This window comes from Morus notabilis, unplaced genomic scaffold (genome assembly GCF_000414095.1).
Source record: "Morus notabilis unplaced genomic scaffold, ASM41409v2 Scaffold695, whole genome shotgun sequence".
Classification (NCBI taxonomy): domain Eukaryota; kingdom Viridiplantae; phylum Streptophyta; class Magnoliopsida; order Rosales; family Moraceae; genus Morus; species Morus notabilis.
The window spans coordinates 85,303-110,520 of record NW_010366382.1 but is presented as its reverse complement, the minus strand read 5'-3'; the positions used below and the strand labels follow the sequence as shown (position 1 = coordinate 110,520).

Genomic DNA, 25,218 nt, shown 5'->3' with positions numbered 1-25,218 from the left:
TAAAGATATTTTCATTGGAAATTTATCCAGTGTGACAATTAAAGCAATGTTAGGCTCTTTGCTGCAGAGGTCAGAAAATTATCCGATGATCGCATCAATGAATAACCAATGCTCATTGAATTGGATTGAATTGAAAAAGTAGAATACAACTGTATTAGATTAGATGCATCAATATACATCGTTGGATTGAATCGGAGGTATAAAAAATTGCGTGAGTTATTTGTATAAAATTTATGCGTCATAAAGTTAATTAGTATCAAACTTTTTAATTAGTTAAAAACTTATTATTATCACTAAGTCAATATTTGATGGATATAATTAATATAGAATTATTCTCTATTTTATCTTCTTATAGCTAGTGGTTCTTACGTAAGCTAATATTAATTTTCTTCCCTAATTGCCTTTTTTGGCCGTTAGTAAGAGTTGGATTTTGGCATGTTCCATTTCCTCGAACCTAAATTTCTTGCAAAAACTAAATTAGTATGAAGTCAGCACAAAGCACACGTAAAAACAAACACATGCACAAGTTAACCACCCATTTCCGTGTATCAGATAGCCTCCACAGTAGTTTTCAGTCCAAGCTTATAAGACTATTCACCTCTGACACGTAGCTACATCGTTTGGCATGTTTATATTTATAACCCCATCAATATCAAAGATATATATATATATATATATATATATATATATATCGCCCCCACACACGGAACCATATATGCATGCATATATTTTTTCGACAAGGCAGCTCACCACGATATTCCACAGCCTTTTTGGATTTTTCCATATTTAGTACGAAAGAAATTTCCAACTCTTCACCAGTATCAGAAGAAAAATCTAACTGCCTAAGTAATATGCTGAATAATCTTCTTTGTTCGATAAGATTCTGAATAATCTCGCTACTTATTAGCCAAATTGCAATAACTGCCAAGAACGCTTTGGCCCCACATCCTTATCTGCCACTCTATAAATATAAACCTCTGTAGCCATGTTCATTTTTCACCATAGAGAAGTACCACTTAAAAAGGACTAGTACTAGTCTACCACTACTACCACAACATGGCTAACTATAAGCTTGTAGTACTAATTTTGACCGTGCTGCCACTTGTTACCACTATCCACGCCGATGCCACCTTAACGTGTGAGCAGGTGACGGAGTGGCTGACCCCATGCATCAGCTACGGCGTGTTCGGGGGGGACTGTGGCGCCGGAGTGCTGCAACGGGATCAACGAGCTCAACGCGCGGCTTAAGAGACTAAAGATGACATAAGGGCAGCTTGTACTTGTGTCCAGGATGGGGCTGCTGGGATCCCTGGAATCGACTACGATCGGATTAACGAGCTTCCTGGCTTGTGTGGCACTTCTTGTCCCTACAAAGTCTATCCCTCCACAAACTGCTCTAGGTACATAATTCGGATTGATTTATTATTTTATGCATTATTGCATGATGTGATTCATAATTAGATTCTATTGTTTAGCATTTTTCTTTCCCCTTGTATGTAGATTTATAAGTACTTAACTATATGATCTGGTTTTGATTTTTGCAGTGTGGTTTAAGTTATCTGCAACATCCATTGAATTTGCACTATCTCGGTTGTTGAGATCAACTCACTCGCTCCATAATAAAGTGTGAACTAATAGTGCATATAGGCATGCAGAATATGTATATGTGTGTGTGTGTGTAGTTAATCCACGTAGCTAGCCTAGGCTGGAAAAGTCTTTCATTTATGTTATGTAATAACTAATAATTAATTAGCATGCACAAAAAGATTTTCTAACTTGTATTGTATGAAAAATTCATCTCAATGGTTTTTGTTTTTGTGATAAATTCCTAATTCATTATCCGCGCTGCGTAATAAAATGTACCCGTGCACAGAAAAAGTATAAGCTGCAGCTAATGAATTAATAGAAAGCCCTGATTTTTTTCGATGTAAACTTTTATTTCTGGAACTAAAGAAGAAAGAATTAATTACTGCAAAGAACACTAATTCTACAAGTTAGTCATTAATTTCAAAACAAATATTTCCTCAAAGTTTAGCAAATGACAGTTTAGAAATCCTTGGGACATGATACAGCTGCCCCATCCAGGTCCCTCAGACATAATAATAATTCGCATCACTTATTGATAATGGTTATTGAACAAATGGTTGGATAGAACCAAATAGGTGGAAATATTGATGCGTGAATATGATGAAAATATAGACATTAGTAAAAATTGATGTAAAATACAGAAATTTATCTCAGCATGCTCAAATTTTAAATGAAACTTTTAAAAACTCTAACACGATTAATAGAACATAAATTACATGAAATTATCAATCAAATACCAAGTATATTGTAAACGTCAATGATAAGGAACGATTATAATACAATAACGATGAGTATATATATTCACAAATCAAACAAAATCATTAAGAAATAACATATTAAAATTGAACCTACGTACACCTTACAACTATGTTTCATAAAGAGAAAATTACAACAACAAAAAGAGCTTTTAGGAGGTCCAAAGTGTTTTTGGAATACTTTTTTGGCTTAAACAATATTGATACCAAGATATACATACATATATATATATATATATTTGCTAAATTACTTAAAGTCTGTATCCGATATCAAGATATGGACTTTTAAGTAATTTTCTTATATAATTTTAAACCAAGAATGATTATTTTATCTTCTTATACCATATGTAATTGATACAAGTATATAAAATTGAGTAAAAAAAAAAAAGTTTTAGAAAAAAGTAAATATACATAAATTAGACCATATTCAAATAAGATGTCAAATATATAGGTAACTAGATATAAATATAGACATATCTGTTTAGCATAAAAAAATATAGATATATTACATCTATGTGTATATTGAGTAGCAGAATTTTATTAAAATCTCATTGATATTTTACAGAATTTCCATAAAATTTTCGTAAACTCAGCGAATTTTTGTCGTTTTATACTTTGTTTTTCACGAATATCAATATTCCCGTGAAGAACTGACATTTTCGGAAGCTTCCATGGAAAATTTTCAGATATTTTATTGAAAAGATAGGACACCCCTCTTTCGATATTGATAGGGTTAAAATACGGAAATTTCTGTGGAAAATGAAATATCGATTTTTCAAACCTTCGATTTGACTTAGAGGTCATCTTAAAAGCTGCGATGTCTTTAATGACTTGCTCATATTCTGATTGCATCTCTGCCTCTTTTAAGTCCGTGTCGCAACCCCACACTCTAATGGCGAGCCTCCGACGCTTGGGAGATGATTGATGCAAATACGTTTTGTACCAATTGACATCATTCTTTTGGATGCTTTCTAGTGCTTCTGCTTCTTTCTTTGACAAATCAAAGTTGTATCTAAAATCAATAAAGATTTGGATTAAAACCAGCATCAACAAAGCCAAAAATACAAATAAACTATTAACGTTCTGTTTCATAATCAGTCGACACACTTTTTGTCCTTAGACAAGGCACGTTCTATGTGGCTTCACTTAATTACCAGCATCCATGACTGAAAATTAAATAAACAGTCATATCCAAATACGATTCAATGAATCAAACAAGGTGACACCCTGATTTTACATTTTATTAATAATGAAAAGCAGATATCAAAAGAGAGAGAGAGAGAAACAAAAAAAAAAAAAAAAAAAAAAAAAAAAAAAAAAAAAGAAAAGAAAAGCATCACAGCAACATTTCTACTATCCTCTGACTGTATGCGCATTTGCTCGTTATCCTGTTTCCTATAAAGCAAATAATTTTTTCAAGGAAGTTCTCAACTTTCAAATGGTCCATTTGAAATGGGTATGTAGCGGATAAAAACTGCCCATTTACTCATAGAGAAAACATACTAGTTTGTAGTGAATATCTAAACTAACTATACAGCAAACATGCCTTTTACCAACAATCTCATTCCACAGACGATCGGTTTCGTCTGAAGGGGATGGATCTTTCTTCAATAGCTTTGCCCTTAGACCGCCTTTATAATTCTCCCAAGGAATTATCGTCAAGCCCTTCCTGCAATCATTAATGCTTTCTCAATAATGTAGATTTTTATGCAGCATTCTGCACTGTTATGAGGAACTTAATCGCAAAACCTCTTAGCAGAAGTCCATGAATGTAATGTCAATGTTCAGAACTATTCATTCAAAAGGAAAGAAATGGCAATATTTTTCTTTAATCCATGCAGTTCTCATATATTAATTAAGACTGTTGGTCTCATGCAGTCAATCTATTTCGCTCTTTAATTGTACAGACTATGACAGGAAACAAATCGATCAAAAGTCAAAGATCTGCATGGACAATAAACTAAACAGTAGGAGTTGGAACAATCTCAGCCCCCGTTTGTTTCACTGGTTTAATTCAGTTCAACTCAATTTGAACAGTGAACACAGTTTAAATTGGTAAGTACACGGTTCGAATTATATTCTCTTTTTGAGCTGAGTTAAACTGTGCAACTTAGAGTTTAACTGCACATACAAACACCAATTCGAACTATAATTTAAACCGTACAATTTGAATTTTTCTGTTCAAATAAAAAAGTTCAACAACAACAATAACAACAAGTCTTAATCCCAACTTAATTGGGGTCGGCTATATGGATTTCACTTTTCCACACGGCTCTGTTCGAAATTCAACTTTCCTGAAGGCCTAGATCTAAAATGTCTTTTCTAACGACTTCGGTCCACGTAATTCTTGGTCTACCTGTAACGCCCCCATCGCTAAACCGGTCTAAGGCCGAATTTAGCGAGGTGGTGCTACTTAAAACATACTTTTTATACTTAAAACAATGTCATTTATAAGATGCGAAAACTTGTGGTTGATTTCATCACAAAACTTTTTTAAAAGTTTTTGAACAAAATGAGTCAGTGCGTAAAATTATTACAACCACAAATCTTAGACATTAAACAGTTATTCAAAAGCGATAACAAAAAAAAAAAACATTTTGAGCCCATCTATTGTTTGGAAGTACATATAAGCAAGATGCCAGATGTAGGGCTTGGAGTACTCAGCCAACCTTGGAAATCCTTTTTTTTTTTTTTTTTTTTTTACTCTTTGGTAACAACAACATCATCTGCATTACAAGGTAAAACTAATGAGCAAAAACTCAGTAAGTAGATTTCAAATAAAGTAAATATCTAAAATCTCCGTGGCTAAAATCTATTTGTTAAACATTGTTCATAAACTTTCATACTTATTCTTAGTTTAGGTATGATACAGAACTTCGGTTCCAAGTAAGCCTCTCTATACAGGACATTCTCTAATTTTGGTCAATTCTCTTCTCTTAAACACTAAGCGGGGTTTTTAGAATCTCTTTCTCTTGTGATTAACAAGAGATTTTCCACTATCATTTTTCTCTAGTTGTCTCAAAGAGACAATTTCTCTAATTTGGGGTACCGGTCCCTCGCACCCTTGCTTACCCAGTCTCTTATCCATATACCATACCATAAAATCTCTTAAAACATAAAAACATAATAAGCATAAATCATAATCTCTTTCAAAATAATTAATCATGAATACTCTTTGAACATAATCATATAAGAATTTCATAAGAGAATAAACTTGCATAATCACAATTCTGAACAAGTTATGTCAAATAGGTCTTGTGATGTAGTTTTGAAAATGCTTTAACTCTACTTACCTGAATTTTGATCACCACTTTGCAAGCACAAACTAGCTGGTTGTAGGGAGCCTTCAATGTGCTAATTAACCTTTAAAAACCACAGCTTTCAAAAATCACATTCATATCATCATTTAACAAAACACATAACTACGCATTGTTATAAAAATATTCATAACAGATTCATCAAAATTCAAAATATTATGAGACCAGTGGCAAATAAAAGTAGACTCAAAACCCTCTTTTTAGAGCTACTACATGATGGGTTTCGGATTTTTCAAACTAACCAAAAATAGCCCGAAATCCAGATTGAAGTACAATTTCGTCAGGAAAATAAAAGCTTTTTAACTGAACTTATAAAATTCATAACTACATACAGAAAAATCCGCTTGGAGTGATTCAAAAACTCACATAAAGCTTGAGATGTATACTTTAATAGAAAAATATAAGATCGGTCAAAATCATAAGTATATATGGTACGAAAACAGAATCTACATCGGCTGTGCAGAGGACTTATATTTGAACATTTCATCAAATACGTAGCATGCAAATCTTAATCTTCAAAGACCACTCTCACATACATGAATCATCATCTTAATAAGAGTTTATCTTCAAATAATCATCAATAATATCGTGCTAAAATAATCAATTTCACCCATAAACCAAAACCTCAAGAAACTCATTTTTAAGAGTCTACAACCAACATGCATAATAAGCCCCATCAAAAATCTGAATCTCAAGTAGGATTTCAACATCTTAATCTCTGAAATCTTAGTTTCTAACATAAGAAAAAAGTTACCTCAAAGAAAAACGTGTTCCCAAGTGAATAGAAGTTCAAAACTTGGTGGTTATTTTTGGTTCTAGGTTGAAAACGAGTTGAGATGGGCTGGTTGAGTCTTTAGCTCATTCTCTTTTAAAAACCTATGTTTGATTCTGAGTTTTGGGTGAGAAAAGGAGTGAGAAGAGAGAAGAAAGTGCTATGGTCGGGGTTCTAGGGTCTTTTAGCTGAAATAGACCCAAAAGGAAGCCTAAACTTGATAGAAACTAAACAAAAGTAAAGTGGCCTTATAATAGAACAAGTGCCTAGGTTTTTCTAAGCCTTTAATAGCTATCCTAACCTCATAAAATCAGCTCTAAAGTCTTTATTTTTCTTCTTCAATTAGGTGCCTAAAGTTCACTCAATTTGCTTACATAGACTTCTCTCACCAAAAACTCAAAATAACAACTAAGTCCTCAACACATTTACATAAAACCATATAATAAAAATATAAAATAATGATTCATTATTAAATCAATCATAATAGAGGTAAAATATCATATCAAATAATCATAATAAATATCATTTTTCTTCATAAGTTTAGCACATTGAGTTCCCACATCGAGCTAATTGCACTGCACATTAAAACTGAAAACTCGATTAGCAAAGCTATAAGTTTAATAAAATCATATGATAGCTATAATAATAAAATATAATGCTAACAAATAACTTTTAGGTAAATGGTAAATGTGATGCATGATTTTAATTTACTAAATTTATTTATTATTGGCTTAAGGCTTAATTAAATCTCGGGTATTACAATTCTCCCATCCTTAACAAATTTTGTCCTCGAAATTTAGCTTACGAAAATGTTCTGGATACTTGATCTTCATCTCATCCTCCTTTTCCCAAGTAGCTTCCTCTACTAAATGATTTCTCCAAAGAACCTTGACCAAAAGAATGCTCTTGTTTCTTAATTCCTTAAGTCTTCTATCAAGAATATGAACTGATTTTTCTTCGTATGACAAATTTGGTTTCAACTCCAAAGCTTCATATGTCAAAACATGAGATGGATCAACTATATACTTGCGGAGCATAGAAACATGAAATGTACCATGAATACCAGACAAAGATGGTGGAAGAGCTAACTCATAAGCAAGTTTTCCTACTCTTTTTAAAATCTCAAAAGGCCCTATATACCTAGGACTGAGCTTTCATTTCTGTCCAAATCTCATAACTCCCTTCATTGGAGCAACTTTGAGAAAGACCTTGTCACCAACTTCAAATTCAAGATCTTTTCTACGCTTATCGACATAACTCTTCTGTCGACTTTGAGCTGCTTTGATCCTTTTTCGAATCTTGTTAATAGCATCAACTATTTTTTGAACCAATTCTGGACCCAATACTTTCCTTTCTCCAACCTCATTCCAATGAATCGGAGATATGCACTTCCTACCATACAACGCCTCATATGGAGCCATACCAATAGTCGAATGATAACTATTATTGTAGGAGAACTCAATTAAAGGTAGCTTTTTATCCCATGAAGTCAAAAAATCAAGAACACAAGCTCTAAGCATGTCCTCTAGAGTCTGGATAGTTCTTTCAGATTGCCCGTCAGTTTGAGGATGATAAGCCGTGCTGAAAGACAAGCGCGTTCCCATAGCTGAATGAAAACTTTTCCAAAATGCTAAAGTGAATTTTGGGTCACGATCAGAAATAATGGATACAGGTGATCCATGAAGCTTGATAATCTCTTCGATATAAAGCTGTGCATACTGATCCATACTGAAAGTATTCCATATCGGAAGAAAATGAGCAGACTTTGTAAGTTAATCTACAAAACCCAAATAGCATTAAACTTCTTCTGTGTCCTTGGCAATCCTATGACAAAATCCATGGTAACATGCTCCCATTTCCATTCTGGGATAAAAAGTGGTTTCAAGTTCCCTGAAGGCTTCTGATGTTCTATCTTGACTTGCTGACAAGTGAGACATTTCTGAACATACTTTGCTACTTCGTACTTCATCTTTGGCCACCAAAAATGGAGTCTCAAATCTTTATACATTTTAGTGCTCCCTGGATGAACTAAGTAAGGAGATGAATGAGCCTCATCTAAAATCTCCTTCTTCAATTCCTTAATTTTGGGCACACACAGCCTATTACCACAAAAGATCACACCCTCATCAGATACTTGAAAGTCATTCTTTTTGCCAGCTTGAACCTTCTTTTTCATACGAACCAAATAAGGATCTGAATCTTGACTTTGCTTAATCTTATCGATGATACTTGGCCGCAACACTAAAGCTGAAAGCTTAGCCTTTGTTTCTTGAGAAACCACTTCAATTTCCATTCTACTTAATTCTGCAAATGAAGATTGTTGTTCTGAACCAACAACAGCTGACTTCCTACTAAGAGCATCCGCCACCATATTAGCCTTGTCAGGATGATAATTAATGACACAATAATAATCCTTGACCAATTCTAACCATCTTCGTTGTATCATATTCAGTTCCTTCTGTGAGAATAAATACTTCAAACTCTTGTGGTCAGAATATATCTCACAGTGCTCACCATAAAGATAATGACGCCAAATCTTGAGAGCAAAGACAACAATAGCTAGCTCTAAATCGTGAGTAAGGTAATTCTTCTCATAGCTTTTCAACTGACGTGAAGCATAAGCTATCACCTTCCCATTTTGCATAAGCACGCAACCCAAACCATTCTTTAAAGCATCGCTATAGATAGCAAAACCATCAATCCCTGACGGAAGAGCTAACACCGGAGCATAGATCAATCGCTTCTTTAATTCCTGGAAACTTTCTTCACATGCATCAGACCAAGTGAACTTCACATTCTTCCTCGTCAAAGCAGTTAGAGGAGTAGCAATTTTAGAGAAACCTTCAATAAATCGTCTATAGTAACCTGCCAAGCCCAAGAAACTACGAACTTCAGAGACATTGTTTGGTCTAGGCCAAACACTAACAGCTTCGACTTTGCTAGGATCCATAGAAATTCCATCATTTGAAATAATATGACCAAGAAAAGATACTTTCTCTAGCCAAAACTCACACTTCTTGAATTTTGCAAATAGCTACTTCTCCTTCAAAATTTGCAAAACTATTCTCAAGTGTTCACAATGCTCCTCATGAGTCCGAGAATAAATAAGTATGTCATCAATAAAAACAATGACAAACTTATCAAGAAAATCCTTAAACACACGGTTCATCAAATCCATGAAAGCCGCTGGAGCATTGGTTAATCCAAATGGCATAACCAAAAACTCATAATGTCCATACCGTGTTCTGAAAGCTGTCTTGGGTATATCTGATTTCTTCACCCTTAACTGATGATAGCCGGACCTCAAATCAATCTTTGAAAACACCGCTGCTCCTTGCAACTGATCGAATAAATCATCAATCCGAGGCAAAGGATACCTGTTCCTTACTGTGACTTTGTTTAATTCTCGATAATCAATACAAAGCCGCATCGAACCATCCTTCTTTTTCACAAAAAGAACGAGTGCACCCCATGGAGAAAAACTTGGACGAATAAAACCTTTGTCCAACAATTCTTGAAGTTGATTCTTCAACTCTTTCAATTCTAATGGTGCCATACGATAAGGTGCTTTAGAAATAGGAGCTGTTCGTGGAACAACATCAATGACAAATTCTATCTCTCGATCCGGAGGAAGACTAGGAAGATCTTCAGGAAAAACTTCCAAATGCTCCTTAACTACTGGCACATCTTCAGGTTTACGCTCATCCCGAACTGAAGTATCAACTACTGTTGCCAAGAAACCAATACAGCCTTTACAAATCATTTTTCTTGCCTTCATTGCAGAAATAATTGGAAAAGAGACATTCTTTGCCCTTCCACTAAAAATGAATTGATGTCCCTCTTGAGGTTTAAAAATAACCGCCTTTTGATGACAATCGGTGGTGGCTCTATGCTTAGATAACCAATCCATACCAAGAATCACATCAAAATCTTTCATATCCAAAACGATTAAATTCACAGATATCTCTCTCCCATTTATCATAACCAAACAAGATCTCAACACCTTATTAGACTTTAACACCTCTCCAGAAGGTAAAACTACACTAAACCCACTTTTCAGTATCTTTGGTACTTTACCCAATTTATTAGTAAATGCAGGAGATGCAAATGAATGGGTAGAACCTGAATCTATCAATACATGAGCTATCATTCCAGAAATGAAGAGTGAACCTGCCACAACAATAGGATCTTCTCCAGCATCTTCTGTCGTCATTGCAAACACCCTTCCTTGAGTATTCTTCTGACCATCGGGCTTAGCTCCACAATTTGCAACAATGTGACCAGGTTTTCCACATGTGTAGCAATTAAAGGTACCATATCGAAATTCTTCCCCATGTATTTTCCCACATTTAGGACATTTTGGATACTCCTTAGCATTAGAATTATCTATCTTAGGCCACTTGTTTGCATTTTGTTGCCACTCTTGCTTCTGTTTCCCTTTTTCTACAGTTGTTCCTGATTTCCACAGGTCATTCTTAGCGGCATAAGTAGCTTTATTCTCCAATTCTTGTCTCTAATACCCTTCTCAGATATCATGGCCAGTTCAACTGCTTCGCTGAACGACTGAGGCCTCGACATGCTCACATCCTTATGGATAGCTGCTTTCAAACCCTTAATGAAGAAGTTCATCTTTTCCACGTCATTACCTACTATCCATGGAACAAATCTTGAAAGTCCTTCAAATTTAGTGACATAATCATCAATAGTCTAGTACCCTGTACTAATCCTACAAACTCAGCCACTTTACTTTTCTTTACTTCCTCAGTGAAGTACTTGCTGTAAAACAGTTCTTTGAAACCATTCCAAGTAACATTGGTAGCAGCTGGAGTCAACTTAATAGATGCCCACCAATGCCTAGCATTATTCTTTAGCAATTGAATAGCACAGGAAACTCGTTGAGCATTTGTCATAACCATGTAGTCAAAGATACTTTCTATAGAATTGATCCACTCTTCAGCAATTAGGGGATCAGGTCCACCATGGAAATCATTAGGACGCTGCTTCCTAAAACGCTCATAAAGAGGTTCCAAATTATCTTGTCTTTGCGGTCGAAGGGGAGGGAGGCTGATTTGCATGCTGGGCTCCTTGTTGTGCCATCATGTTATGAAACTGCTCTGTTTGTTGCTGAAACTGTTGAGCTTGCATTTACATTTGTTGTCTCATAAACTCATTTTGTTGTCTCTATTGATCAGCCTGTTGCTGAATTAATGCAGTTAATCCAGCAAACATTTAAGGCATGTCGACGTTCGGGGGATCTCTAGCATATCTTTTAGGAGGCATTCTGCTACAATACACATTTCTAACCTTTAGGTTTAAGCCAATAATAATAAATATAATTTCATGTAAATACAATATAAATATACATTGGAAATCATAAACATTACTGATTGGCTGAGTTTCTTATCCAACCACTTGTCTATATGTACTTCGCTGTCTTCAAAAACATTAAACACTGGGCTCTGATACCAAAACTGGAACGCCCCCATCGCTAAACCGGTCTAAGGCCGAATTTAGTAAGGTTGTGCTACTTAAAACATACTTTCCATACTTAAAACAATGTCACTTATAAGATGCGGAAACTTATGGTTGATTTCATCACAAAATTTTCTTAAAAGTTTTTGAACAAAATGAGTCAATGCGTAAAATTATTACAACCACAAATCTTAGACATTAAACAGTTATTCAAAAGCGATAACAAAAAAAAAACATTTTGAGCCCATCTATTGTTTGGAAGTACATATAAGCAAGATGCCAGATGTAGGACTTGGAGTACTCAGCCAACCTTGGAAATCATTTTTTTTTAACTCTTTGGTAACAACAACATCATCTGCATCACAAGGTAAAACTAATGAGCAAAAACTCAGTAAGTAGATTTCAAATAAAGTAAATATCTAAAATCTCCGTGGCTAAAATCTCTTTGTTAAACATTGTTCATAAACTTTCATACTTATTCTTAGTTTAGGTATGATACAGAACTTCGGTTCTAAGTAAGCCTCTCTATACAGGTCTTTCTCTAATTTTGGCCAATTCTCTTCTCTTAAACACTAAGCGGGGTTTTTAGAATCTCTTTCAAATCATAATCTCTTTCAAAATAATTAATTATGAATACTCTTTGAACATAATCATATAAGAATTTTATAAGAGAATAAACTTGCATAATCACAATTCTGAACAAGTTATGTCAAATAGGTCTTGTGATGCAGTTTTGAAAATGCTTTAACTCTACTTACCTGAATTTCGATCACCACTTTACAAGCACAAACTAGCTGATTGTAGGGAGCCTTCAATGTCCTAATTAACCTTTAAAAACCACAGCTTTCAAAAATTACATTCATATCATCATTTAACAAAACACATAACTACGCATTGTTATAAAAATATTCATAACAAATTCATCAAAATTCAAAATATTATGAGACCAGTGGCAAATAAAAGTAGACTCAAAACCCTCTTTTTAGAGCTACTACATGATGGGTTTCGGATTTTTCAAACTAACCAAAAACAGCCCGAAATCCAGATTGAAGTACAATCTCGTCAGGAAAATAAAAGCTTTTTAACTGAACTTATAAAATTCATAACTAAATGTAGAAAAATCCGCTTAGAGTGATTCAAAAACTCACATAAATCTTGAGATGTATACTTTAATAGAAAAATATAAGATCAGTCAAAATCATAAGTATATATGGCACAAAAACAGAATCTACATAGGCTGTACAGAGGACTTATATTTGAACATTTCATTAAATACCTAGCATGCAAATCTTAATCTTCAAAGACCACTCTCACATACATGAATCCTCATCTTAATAAGAGTTTATCTTCAAATAATCATCAATAATATATGCTAAAATCATCAATTTCACTCATAAACCAATATTTGAACCAAAACCTCAAGAAACTCATTTTTAAGAGTCTACAACCAACATGCATAATAAGCCCCATCAAAAATCCGAATCTCAAGTAGGATTTCAACATCTTAATCTCTGAAATTTTAGTTTCTAACATAAGAAAGAAGTTACCTCAAAGAAAAACGTGTTCCCAAGTGAATAGAAGTTCAAAACTTGGTGGTTATTTTTGGTTCTAGGTTGAAAACGAGTTGAGATGGGCTGGTTGAGTCTTTAGCTCATTCTCTCTTAAAAACCTATGTTTGATTCTGTGTTTTGGGTGAGAAAAAGAGTGAGAAGAGAGAAGAAAGTGCTATGGTCGGGGTTCTAGGGTTTTTTTGCTGAAATAGACCCAAAAGGAAGCCTAAACTTGATAGAAACTAAACAAAAGTAAAGTGGTCTTATAATAGAACAAGTGCCCAGATTTTTGTAAGCCTTTAATAGCTATCCTAACCTCATAAAATCAGCTCTAAAGTCTCCATTTTTCTTCTTCAATTAGGTGCCTAAAGTTCACTCAATTTGCTAACATAGACTTCTCTCACCAAAAACTCAAAATAACAACTAAGTCCTCAACACATTTACATAAAACCATATAATAAAAATATAAAATAATGATTCATCATTAAATCAATCATAATAGAGGTAAAATATCATATCAAATAATCATAATAAATATCATTTTTCTTCATAAGTTTAGCACATTAAGTTCCCACATCGAGCTAGTTGCACTGCACATTAAAACTGAAAACTCGATTAGCAAAGCTATAAGTTTAATAAAATCACATGATAGCTATAATAATAAAATATATTGCCAAAAAATAACTTTTAGGTAAATGGTAAATGTGATGCATGATTTTAATTTACTAAATTTATTTATTATTGGCTTAAGGCTTAATTAAATCTTGGGTATTACACTACCCATCCCTTTCCTAGTATTAAGTATAAGAATGTCCTTCCAAGCACAAATTGGTGCTTCTAGCGGTCTACGTTGGACATGCCCGAACCACCTCAAGCGGCATTCGCGCACCTTATCTTCTATTGGTGCTACACCTAGTTTACTACGAATAACTTCATTCCTTATGCGATCCATCCTCGTATGGCCACTTATCCATCTTAACATATGCATTTCTGCCACACTCATCTTAGATATATGTTGTCTCTTAATGGCCCAACATTCACTACCATATAACATAGCTGGGCGGATTACAGTCCTATAGAACTTTCCTTTCAACTTAATAAGTATCTTGCCATCACATAAAACTCCCGTAGCATTCTTCCACTTAACCTACCCTGCCTTAATCCTATGTTGAATATCCTCTTCTATATCTCCTTCGTACTGCACTATAGACCCAAGGTACCTAAACTTCCCAGAAGCCCCAATCTCCACACCATCTAAAGAAATTTCATCACTCTGATTACTTGAGTTACTAAACGTACAATGCATGTATTCAATTTTCGTCCTACTTAACTTAAATTCCTTCGTCTCGAGAGTCTGTCTCCACAGTTCTAACTTACGGTTAACTCCTTCCCTATGTTCATAAACTAAAACTATATCATCCGCAAAAAACATACACCAAGGAACTCTATCTTGGATTTCTCTTGTTAGCTCATCCATCACAATGGTGAAAAAATAAGGAGTAAGAGCAGATCCTTGATGAAGGCTGATCCGAATGAGGAACTCTACCGTGTAGACTCCAGCAGTTCTCACACTCGTGACCACCCTATCGTACATGTCCTTAATTACCTTAATATACCTCATATGCACTCTTCTATTTTTTAGCACCTACCATAAAACTTCCCTCGGCACCTTATCATATGCCTTTTCTAAATCTATAAAGCCCATATGTAGGTCCGTCTTGATTTCTCTGTACCTTTCCATCAGCATCCTAAGAAGAAAAATGGTTTCCATGGTTGATCTGCCTGGCATGAAGCCAAATTGGTTACCTAAGATGGTAGTTGTGGCCCTTAATCTCATTTCGATAACTCTCTCCCAAAGTTTCATAGTGTGGCTTATTAACTTTATGCCCCTATAATTGTTACAATTCAGTACGTCTCCTTTATTCTTGAACATGGGGACAAGAATACTTTTCCTCCATGCATCAGGCATATGCTTATTCTTTAGTATCTCATTAAAAAGCTTAGTGAGCCACACAATTCTAGCATCTCCTAACGCCATCAAAACTCTATTAGAATATCATCTGGCCCACATGCCTTCCCCTTTTTCATCTTCCGGAGTGCAGTTTTAACTTCCGAGTCTCTGATTCCTCTTGTATACATCACATTAGGTTTTCCTTGTGACCTAAGATTGTCAAACTCTATCACATGATCATCATTATAAAGCTTCTCAAAGTAACTCCTCCACCTTTCCCTAATGTCTTTATCTCTTGTCAGAACCTGATCCGTATCATCCTTAACACACGTCACTTGATTTAGGTCCTGACACTTCCTCTCTCTTATCTTAGCTAGTTTATATATATCCTTCTCTCATTCTCTAGTCCCAAGTTTTCTATATACCTCATCTAAGTAAGTAGAACGAGGCTTACCAACTGCTCGCTTAGCTTCTTTCTTCGCTTCTTTGTACTCATTAAAAGTTTCAACATCCTTACGCTTTGGTAAATCTCTATATAAATCCCTCTTAGTCCTAATAGCCTTTTGAACTTCCTCACTCCAGCACCAGGTTTCTTTTCCGGGGGGCCTTTACCTCTAGATTCCCCTAGTACCTCCTTTGCCACTTTTGTAATGCAGCTGGCCATGGCATCCCACATAGTATTTACATCACCTACATATGACCAAGTAGCCTCATCTAACAACTTCTCTTTAAAGGCCAATTACTTTATTCCCTTCAAATGCCACCAACGAGTTTGTGGGAGGTGGTTTATCTTAATTCTTCTATAGCAAAGCTTAATGCTCACATCTAAGATCACTAACCTATGTTGGGTGGCTAATACTTCTCCAGGAATTACTTTACAATTCTTACATAGAGAACGATCTCTATACCTGGTGAGAAAATAATCTATCTGGCTTAAGTTCCTTCCATTCTTAAAAGTTATCAAGTGAGAATCTCTTTTCTTGAAAAATGTGTTTGTTATGATAAAATCATGTCCCAACGCAAATTTCAAAATAGATTTTCCTTCTTCGTTTCGAGCTCCAAAACCAAAATCACCATGGATCCTTTTGAAGTTTTCCCTATCCTTACCAACATGCCCATTGAAATCTCCTCCAATGAAAATGCTATCCCCATTGCCTATACGACACACTAAGTCATCCATGTCTTCCCAGAACTTGACTTTAGTTTCCGCATCCAATCCTATTTGTGGAGCGTAAGCACTAATTACATAGATAGACTTATTTCTTAGTACCAATTTGAGTATAATAATTCTATCCCCTATTCGCTTAACCTCAACTACGTCATCCTTCAAATCAAACAAAATTCGAACCAGCAAACTAAACAAGGGCTCAGTTGCTTACCAATAAGTCTTCCAGCCCATTTATGAAGTCATCAATTCTCTCTTGCAAATAGATTGGGCTGTACTCAGATGATTGGACACAGAAAGAATATCCAAGAATTCCGTATGTTTTCAGCGGGCTACATCTAACAACATAGCCCAGCTGCTCCTTTGTTCTACATTTGAAATTCGCAAAATAAGTTCTAAAATGTATTAAAAGGATAAATGCTGTCAATTCAAATTCAAGTGAAACAAAGGACAACCTCCAAAGAAAAAAGCTGAGATATACATCATCATTTAAGATTCAAATTCAAGTGAAACAAAATCCCACATCATTTAAACACAATAATAAAAATCAATTTATAAGGACATTGAGTCACCCCACTTAACAGGTTGACCTTCTAAGATGAAAACTAACTCATTCAAAAGTCCAAATTCTATGATGGTATCAGAGACCAACTAGCTCAAACGAGCGGCTCAATCCCTCCAATACATAACCTTTTAAGATGGAAGCTCAAGTTTTTAGAAAGTCAAAATTTCATCAGTAATCATGCATCATGGTATCACCAATTTAAGAGGATCTAGCGCCAATACAATCCATCTGAGAAGCGGAAGAAATGTGCTCCCACAATTATTGTCTCGCAAAAATGATATTTTTCACAAGTTTTTTTGTTTTTTTTTTTGTTTTTGTTTTTTTTGTTTTTTTTAACACTGATGTTGGAAATACCATGATATAGTATCCTGAACCAACAAAGAATAATAAAAAGAAAAAAAAATAAATTCAAAGAATAGACAATTAACAAGGTCCATTATAGATAGTCCAAAATAAATTACTTTCAGATTCAGACAAAATCACCTTATTTGATTAAACATTGGTTCGTCCACAATTTCGTCAAAGAGATCTATCGATACTTTGAGTTTCATGGAATCCATCCCCGGATCCTGCTCAACTTGAAAATAAAGCTGCAATGGAAAACCAAACAACTGAGAAATACACACACACACACACACACATACAAATACGTACGAAACGAGAAAATGAAATATCATACGTCTTCTATCTATAACTCGTAACTAGAAACGTAATCAATATTCAATTACCTCAACAACTGAGTTCTTTTCCATCTTATTCTTTACTCTGACATCTCTAACAAGGTTAGCACCAGCAGGAAGACGGATAGCATAGTTTTGTGCTTCCTTTTATATGGGAGTGGTTGTGCAGAAAAAATTGTCTTGAATATGTTTGAAATGGCAATCGCTTCTTCTTCTGATAAATTGCCACGGCAAAGTCCTACCATGTATGGCTGTGCGAAATAACAAGAGAGGTTAACAAATGTTTCAGCCAATATAATTCTTTCAGCGATCGATTAGATGTAAAAATCTAGAAAACAGAATTACTAGGTCTATTCAGGATTACTAATCAAATAAGAAATCATTAGACGTGCGCGACAAGGAAAAAAAAAAGTCATACATGAAGCTTTCAGTTTTAGACGTCAGAAAAATAAATCATTAGATGTGTGTAGCAGAATAAAACAACTCAATTTGTAAGGAGATTTGTGCAGCTTTTAGGTTAGACATATGAAAAAATTGTTCTGGCCTCCAATTATTGCAAGCTACTGCTACATTTACGAAATGAGAAACTGAGGTTGCACATAATGATGAACTTGAAGTATTAACTGTTATATGTCATGTCCAGTATGTAATATAATATATCTCTATACCTGGGAATGGAGCTCAGGAATAAATGCCTTCAGATCATTAACAGACAACTGCTCTAAAATCTGAAGCTTCTCATTGACATCGTAAAAACTCCTAGACAAAATTTGCAATCTCAAATACGATGATTGACTCAAAGGCTTCATATTAGTGTTCTTCAATGTTCTCTTCATAGCTTCTCTAATCACTTAGAAGGTATGAAGAAATTGTGTCTGGAATAATCTTATTGAATGAGTACAATGCCCTCTTTATAGGCAAGAGAATTACACGGAATTACACAAAAAACTAAAAGAATAAAATAAAATATTGACAGTTTTCTATTTCCTAATATTCTGTATTGACTTTCTATATTTACATTAGATACACATCCTAATATACTTCTAGGATCATGACTAAATCGCGATAAAATCCCTAATTGACTCCTTTGCCGACACTCCCCCTTAAGCCGGTTTGAAGATATCCTCCATAGCCAGCTTGCCAACTAATTTATCAAACTGCTTTCTATGTAGCCCCTTAGTTAACACATAAGCGTCTTGTTCTGTCATTGGAAGGTACGGCATGCATACTACTCCTGTGTCAAGCTTCTACTTGATAAAATGTTTATCCACTTCTACATGTTTTGTTCGATCATGTAGAACTAATTATGAGCTATAGATATAGCAGCCTTGTGGTCACAATAGACTTTTATAGGTAACAAATGAGGAATCTTCAACTCCTCAAGTATTCTCTTGATCCATATTCCCTCACAAATTCCAAGGGCAACAGCTCTGAATTCTGCCATTGCACTGCTCCTAGCCACCACATTCTGTTTTTTGCTTTGCCAAGTAACTAGATTTCCTCCAACAAAGGAAAAGTAACCCGAAGTAGATCTTCTATCTGTAACACTTTCGGCCCAGTTTGCATCAGTATAGACTTCAATCTGTAGATGGTCGTGTTTCTTGAATAGTAAGCCTTTCCCTGGAGTTCCTTTCAAATATCTCAGAATCCTGTAAACCGCTTCGAAGTGCTTTGGTCCTGGTGAGTGCATAAACCGACTTACCATGCTCACTGCAAAAGCAATATCAAGACGTGTATGTGATAAGTAGATCAATCTACCTACAAGTCTATGATATTGTTCCTTGTTCTTCACTTCTTCAATCTTGGCGGCTTGTAACTTCACATTAGGCTCAATGGGAGTCTCGGCCACCCTACAGCCGAGGAGACCTATTGCTTTGAGTAGATCAAGTACATACTTCCTCTGATTGACAAAAATACCTTCTTTGGATCTAGCAAACTCCATACCAAGAAAGTATTTTAGCCTTCCTAGGTCCTTGACTTGAAAATCCTCTGTAAGTCTTTTCTTCAGAATGCCTAACTCTATTTCATCATTACCAGTTAGGATGATATCATCAACATAAACAATCTTGTCACAGAAAAGGATTCTTATCTGTAGAAAATAGGAATAATCCGGTTAATAGTGGCTTAGAGATAAGATAGGAAAGTAGTTTATACTTTCAGTTTTTAAAGGAGATCTCTTGAGATAAGGATCTCATCTAATTCCTCTTTCCATGGGATTTTATTTCCTGATTCCCATAAGGTTTTCTCCTATAAATATTGTAACTTCTTGTATAGAAATTGATCAATAAAGAATATTCTTTTCTGCCCTGAAACCTTCATGGTATCAGAGCCGAAAAATACCTTCTTAACCCATGGCTAAAACGGCCATCACAGAAGAAGGCAGATCCTCGGCATCCTCTAGGGCAGGAGATTCTAATCGTGGTGAACCAGATCGAACCACCATGGCACAAGGAGGAGACTCGACTCAATTTTCGTTCCAATTGACTCTCCACAAACTGAACGGGAAGAACTACCTAGAATGGGCACAATCGGTGAAGTTGGCCATTGATGGAAGAGGAAAACTCGGTCATTTAAATGGAGCAGTGAAGAAGCCTGGAGATGGGGACCCGAAACTAAGGGCATGGAGGTCAGAAAATTCGTTAGTTGCTGCATGGTTAATTAACTCTATGGAACCAACTATAGGTAAGCCCTATCTTTTCCTTCCCACTGCAAAAGACGTATGGGATGCAGTGAGAGAAACCTATTCCGATCTTAAAAATTCCTCACAAAATTTTGAATTAAAAACCAAGTTGTGGAAATCCAAACAAGGTGAGCGTGAGGTTACCATTTATTATAATGAGATGGTGTCTCTATGGCAAGAATTAGATCAATGCTATAATGATGAGTGGGATTGCCCGATGGATAGCGTTAGATTTCTGAAAAAAGAAGAAAGTGATCGGGTGTACCTTTTTTTGGCTGGTTTAAACCGAGTCTATGATGAGATTAGGTCTAGGATTCTTGGGAAAAATCCCCTACCAACTCTTCGGGAGGCGTTTTCTGAAATTAGAAGAGAGGAGACTAGGAGGAAAGTTATGATGAAGACCGAGGAGGATGACAAACCAGTGGCTGCTGTGACTGATAATTCTGCCCTAGTGTCAATGAGGAATGACTCAGATAATGACAGGAAGAAGAAGCCCTGGTGTTACCACTGCAAAAAACATTGGCATACGAGGGAAAATTGCTAGAAGATCCACGGAAAACCGCAGAACTAGAAGAAAAAAAGTGCTGATTCCTGGGGCTTCTCGGCTTAAGCAACCAGTGAAGATCAGGGGCAGCAAGGTACTTCTGAAGGGCTGTCTTTCACAAAGGAACAATTAGAGCAGCTGCACAACCTTTTTCAGTCTTCACACTTTCGAGTAAACTAATCAAACCCTTCATGTTCTTTTGTCAAAACAGGTAATCTCGCCTCAGCCTTCCTCAGTGTTAATCCCAAACAAAACAGCTCCTGGATCATAGATTCAGGAGCCACTGATCACATGACAGGTTGCTCCCTTTTTTTTTCAACTTATACTCCATGTGCAGGGAATAGGAAGATTAGAATTGCTGATGGTTCCCTCTCCGCAATTACTGGAACAGGGACTGTCAAAATTTCCAATTATATAACCTTGCATGATGTACTCCATGTTCCAAAACTCTCTTGCAATCTTGTGTCTGTCAGTCAGATAACAAGTTCTCTTAATTGTCGTGTTATTTTTTACTCTTCTCGGTGTGAGTTTCAGGACATGGTCTCGGGGAGGATGATTGGCAGTGCTAGAGAAAGTGGAGGTCTCTATTTCCTTGAATATGGAACCGAATCAGGACACCTAGTTACAAACTCTTGTTTCAACTCTATTTTCATTCCTAATAATGTTATGATTTGGCATTATAGATTAGGGCATCCTAGTTTTTATTACTTAAAACATTTGTTACCTGATTTATTTAGAAATAAAAGTCCATCTTCTTTTAAATGTGAGATTTGTGAACTAGCTAAGCATCATCGTACTTCCTTTCCCGCTAGACCATATCAAGCATCAAAACCGTTTTTATTAATTAATAGTGAAGTTTGGGGACCATCTCGAGCCTCAACAATGTATGGAAAAAAATGGTTTGTTAGCTTTATAGATGATCACACACGACTCACTTGGGTATATTTATTAAGGGACAAATCTGAAGTAAAAGAGATATTTCAGGTATTCTATACAATGATTGAAACACAATTTCAAGAGAAAGTAAAAGTGTTTAGGAGTGATAATGGCAGAGAATACTTCAATGAAATATTGGGAGGATATTTTTTAGACAAGGGCATAATACATCAAAGTTCGTGTTCAGATACACCCCAACAGAATGGCATAGCGGAAAGAAAAAATAAACACCTCCTAGAAGTCACGAGAGCATTATTATTTTCTAATGGTGTTCCTAAGTACCTTTGGGGAGAGGCTCTCCTAACTGCCACATACCTCATAAACCGCATGCCTACCAAAGTTTTAGATTATAAAACACCCCTAAGTGTCTTCAAGAACACTTTCCCTGCCTCTAAGTTGACTACAGATTTACCTTTGAGAGTGTTTGGGTGTAGTGCATTTGTCCATATTCACAGCCAAAATAGGAGAAAGTTAGATCATCGCGCTAGAAAGTGCATATTTGTAGGCTATGCTCTAAACCAAAGAGGATATAAGTGCTATGACGTGAGCTCAAAAAAAATGTTTGTCACAATGGATGTTACCTTCTTTGAGTCTCAACCATTTTTTGGTACTCATCTTCAGGGGGAGAGCTTAAGGGAAGATTCAAACTTTGAAATAGAAACTAAAATTGAAACTGCAAGAAGCCTAAACTTCCTAATAAATACAGAGTTAGGTGATGTGAGTAATAAAAATTTGAATCCTGAGTCTATAGAGTCATCTCATAACATTAATAAAGATGAAAATAGGGAACAAATAGGAACACAAAAACTGCTGGTTTACAGGAGGAAGAACCGGAAGCAAGGAATAGAGACTGAAACTAGCCAACACTGCCAAGAGCCTGAACCACAAATCAGACCGGATCCTACACCACAGAATATTCCCGAATCGGGTATTCCTCACACTATCTATTCACACCAACCTACCCAATCTTGAATCCGAGCCCTATATACCTGTGCAAAATATCCCATGTCAAACTTTGTGTCCTACAAAAATCTGTCACCTGTTTTCTCTGCCTTTACCTCACAATTGTCTAGTATGGAAACTCCAAAGAATGTGCAAGATGCTCTAAAGGTTCCTGAATGGAAGGAAGCTGTTCTCGAGGAAATGAAAGCCCTTGAAAAGAATGGAACTTGGGAAGTGATAGAATTGCCGAAGGGGAAGAAGACTGTTGGCTGTAAATGGGTGTTCACAACAAAATACTGGTCAGATGGATCTCTGGAAAGATACAAGGCTCGCCTAGTAGCAAAAGGGTTCACTCAAACATATGGGATTGACTACCTTGAAACCTTTGCACCAATGGCAAAGCTCAATACTATCAGGGTACTCCTATCACTTACAGCCAACTTAGATTGGCCACTACAGCAACTAGATGTGAAGAATGCGTTCCTTAATGGTGATTTAGATGAAGAAGTCTACATGGATCCTCCTCCAGGATTTGAAGAAAAATATGGAACCCGGGTATGCGAGCTAAAAAAGTCTTTGTATGGTCTAAAACAATCCCCAAGAGCTTGGTTTGAGAGATTCACTCAATTTGTGAAAAGACAGGGATATGACCAGGGGTAAGCAGATCACACGATGTTCACAAGACACTCCAATGGGAAAGTAGTTGTTCTTATAGTGTATGTGGATGACATCATCCTTACTGGGGATGATACTGTTGAGATGAATCGTCTAAAGCAAAGTTTGGCTTCCAAATTTGAGATTAAGGACCTAGGCTCACTAAAATACTTCCTTGGTATGGAAGTAGCCAGGTCAAGAAAGGGAGTTGCAATTTCACAAAGGAAGTATGTGATTGATCTTCTTAAAGAGACCGGGATGAGTGGATGTCGCCCTGCAGAACCCCCAGTTGATCCAAATCAGAAGTTTGGAAACAAAGAAGGAAGACAGGTGGATACAGCTCAGTACCAAAGACTAGTCGAGAAGCTAATCTACTTATCACATACTCGACCAGATATATCATTCGCTGTCAGCCTAGTGAGCCAGTTTATGTATTCTCCCCATGAAGAACATCTAGAAGCAGCCTACCACATCCTGAGGTACTTGAAGAGTTCACCGGGAAAAGGACTGTTATTTGAGAAGAATGAACGACGGGGTATTGAAGCTTACACAGATGCAGATTGGGCGGGATCTACGTCAGATAGAAGGTCTACATCTGGCTACTGCACATTTGTATGGGGAAACCTAGTTACTTGGAGGAGCAAGAAACAAAATGTAGTGGCTCGAAGCAGTGTAGAAGCAGAATACAGATCAATGGCACAAGAGATCTGTGAGATGATATGGCTTAAATGGACTTTGGAAGAACTGAGAAGACCTATCACTATGCCTATGAAACTGTTCTGTGACAACAAAGCAGCAATCAGCATCGCCCACAATCCAATCCAACATGATAGAACTAAACATGTTGAGATTGATTGACATTTTCTAAAAGAGAAGATTGAAGCTGGTGCCATCCGCTTGCCATTTGTTCCAACCTCACAACAAGTAGCTGATGTTCTTACTAAAGGATTATTTAGATCAAACTTCGAGTTTCTCATTAGCAAGTTGGGCATGATAGATATCTATGCACCAACTTGAGGGGGAGTGTAGAAAATAGGAATAATCCGGTTAATAGGGGCTTAGAGATAAGATAGGAAAGTAGTTTATACTTTCAGTTTTTAAAAGAGATCTCTTGAGATAAGGATCTCATCTAATTCCTCTTTCCATGGGATTTTATTTCCTGATTCCCATAGGGTTTTCTCCTATAAATATTGTAACTTCTTGTATAGAAATTGATCAATAAAGAATATTTTTTTCTGCCCTGAAACCTTCATTATCTTATGTTATTATGAATTGGTATTACACGGTATTATATAGTAGATTACAGGAGAAATAATAGGAAACTAAATCATTCCCAAATCGAGAAACTGCCTAACCGAATCCCTCAATTTAGGGGATTTCAAATTGATTCTCCTAATCTATTTACAGCTAATTTACACGTCAACACTCCTTCTCAAGCTGAGGAATAGATATCTTCCATTTCTAGCTTGAATACAAGATCATGGAAAACCGAACTGTTCAGCCCCTTTGTTAGAACATCAGCCAATTGACGTTCCGATGGAACATAGGACATACACACTAATCCTTCATCCAATTTTTCTTTGATGAAATGTCTATCAATTTCAATATGCTTTGTCCTATCATGTTGTATACGATTATGAGCAATATT

At 35.8% G+C, this 25,218-nt stretch overlaps 1 protein-coding gene and 3 pseudogenes across 1 annotated transcript; 2 read left to right on the top strand and 2 right to left on the bottom strand.

Annotated features, from left to right (window-relative positions):
* The first annotated feature begins 1,056 nt into the window (after nt 1-1,056).
* On the top strand, nt 1,057-1,615 carry LOC21412291 (annotated as a pseudogene).
* Nucleotides 1,616-2,797: 1,182 nt separating this feature from the next.
* Nucleotides 2,798-11,506, bottom strand: LOC112093937 (annotated as a pseudogene).
* Nucleotides 11,507-19,114: 7,608 nt separating this feature from the next.
* On the bottom strand, nt 19,115-20,133 carry LOC112093936 (uncharacterized mitochondrial protein AtMg00810-like). The gene is made up of 2 exons (XM_024173554.1): nt 20,128-20,133; nt 19,115-19,903 (listed from the first exon to the last, which is right to left on the bottom strand). Exons 1-2 carry the CDS (start codon nt 20,131-20,133, stop codon nt 19,115-19,117), a joined length of 795 nt encoding a protein of 264 aa, XP_024029322.1.
* Nucleotides 20,134-23,048: 2,915 nt separating this feature from the next.
* LOC112093935 lies at nt 23,049-24,428 on the top strand (annotated as a pseudogene).
* The last annotated feature ends 790 nt before the right edge of the window (nt 24,429-25,218 follow it).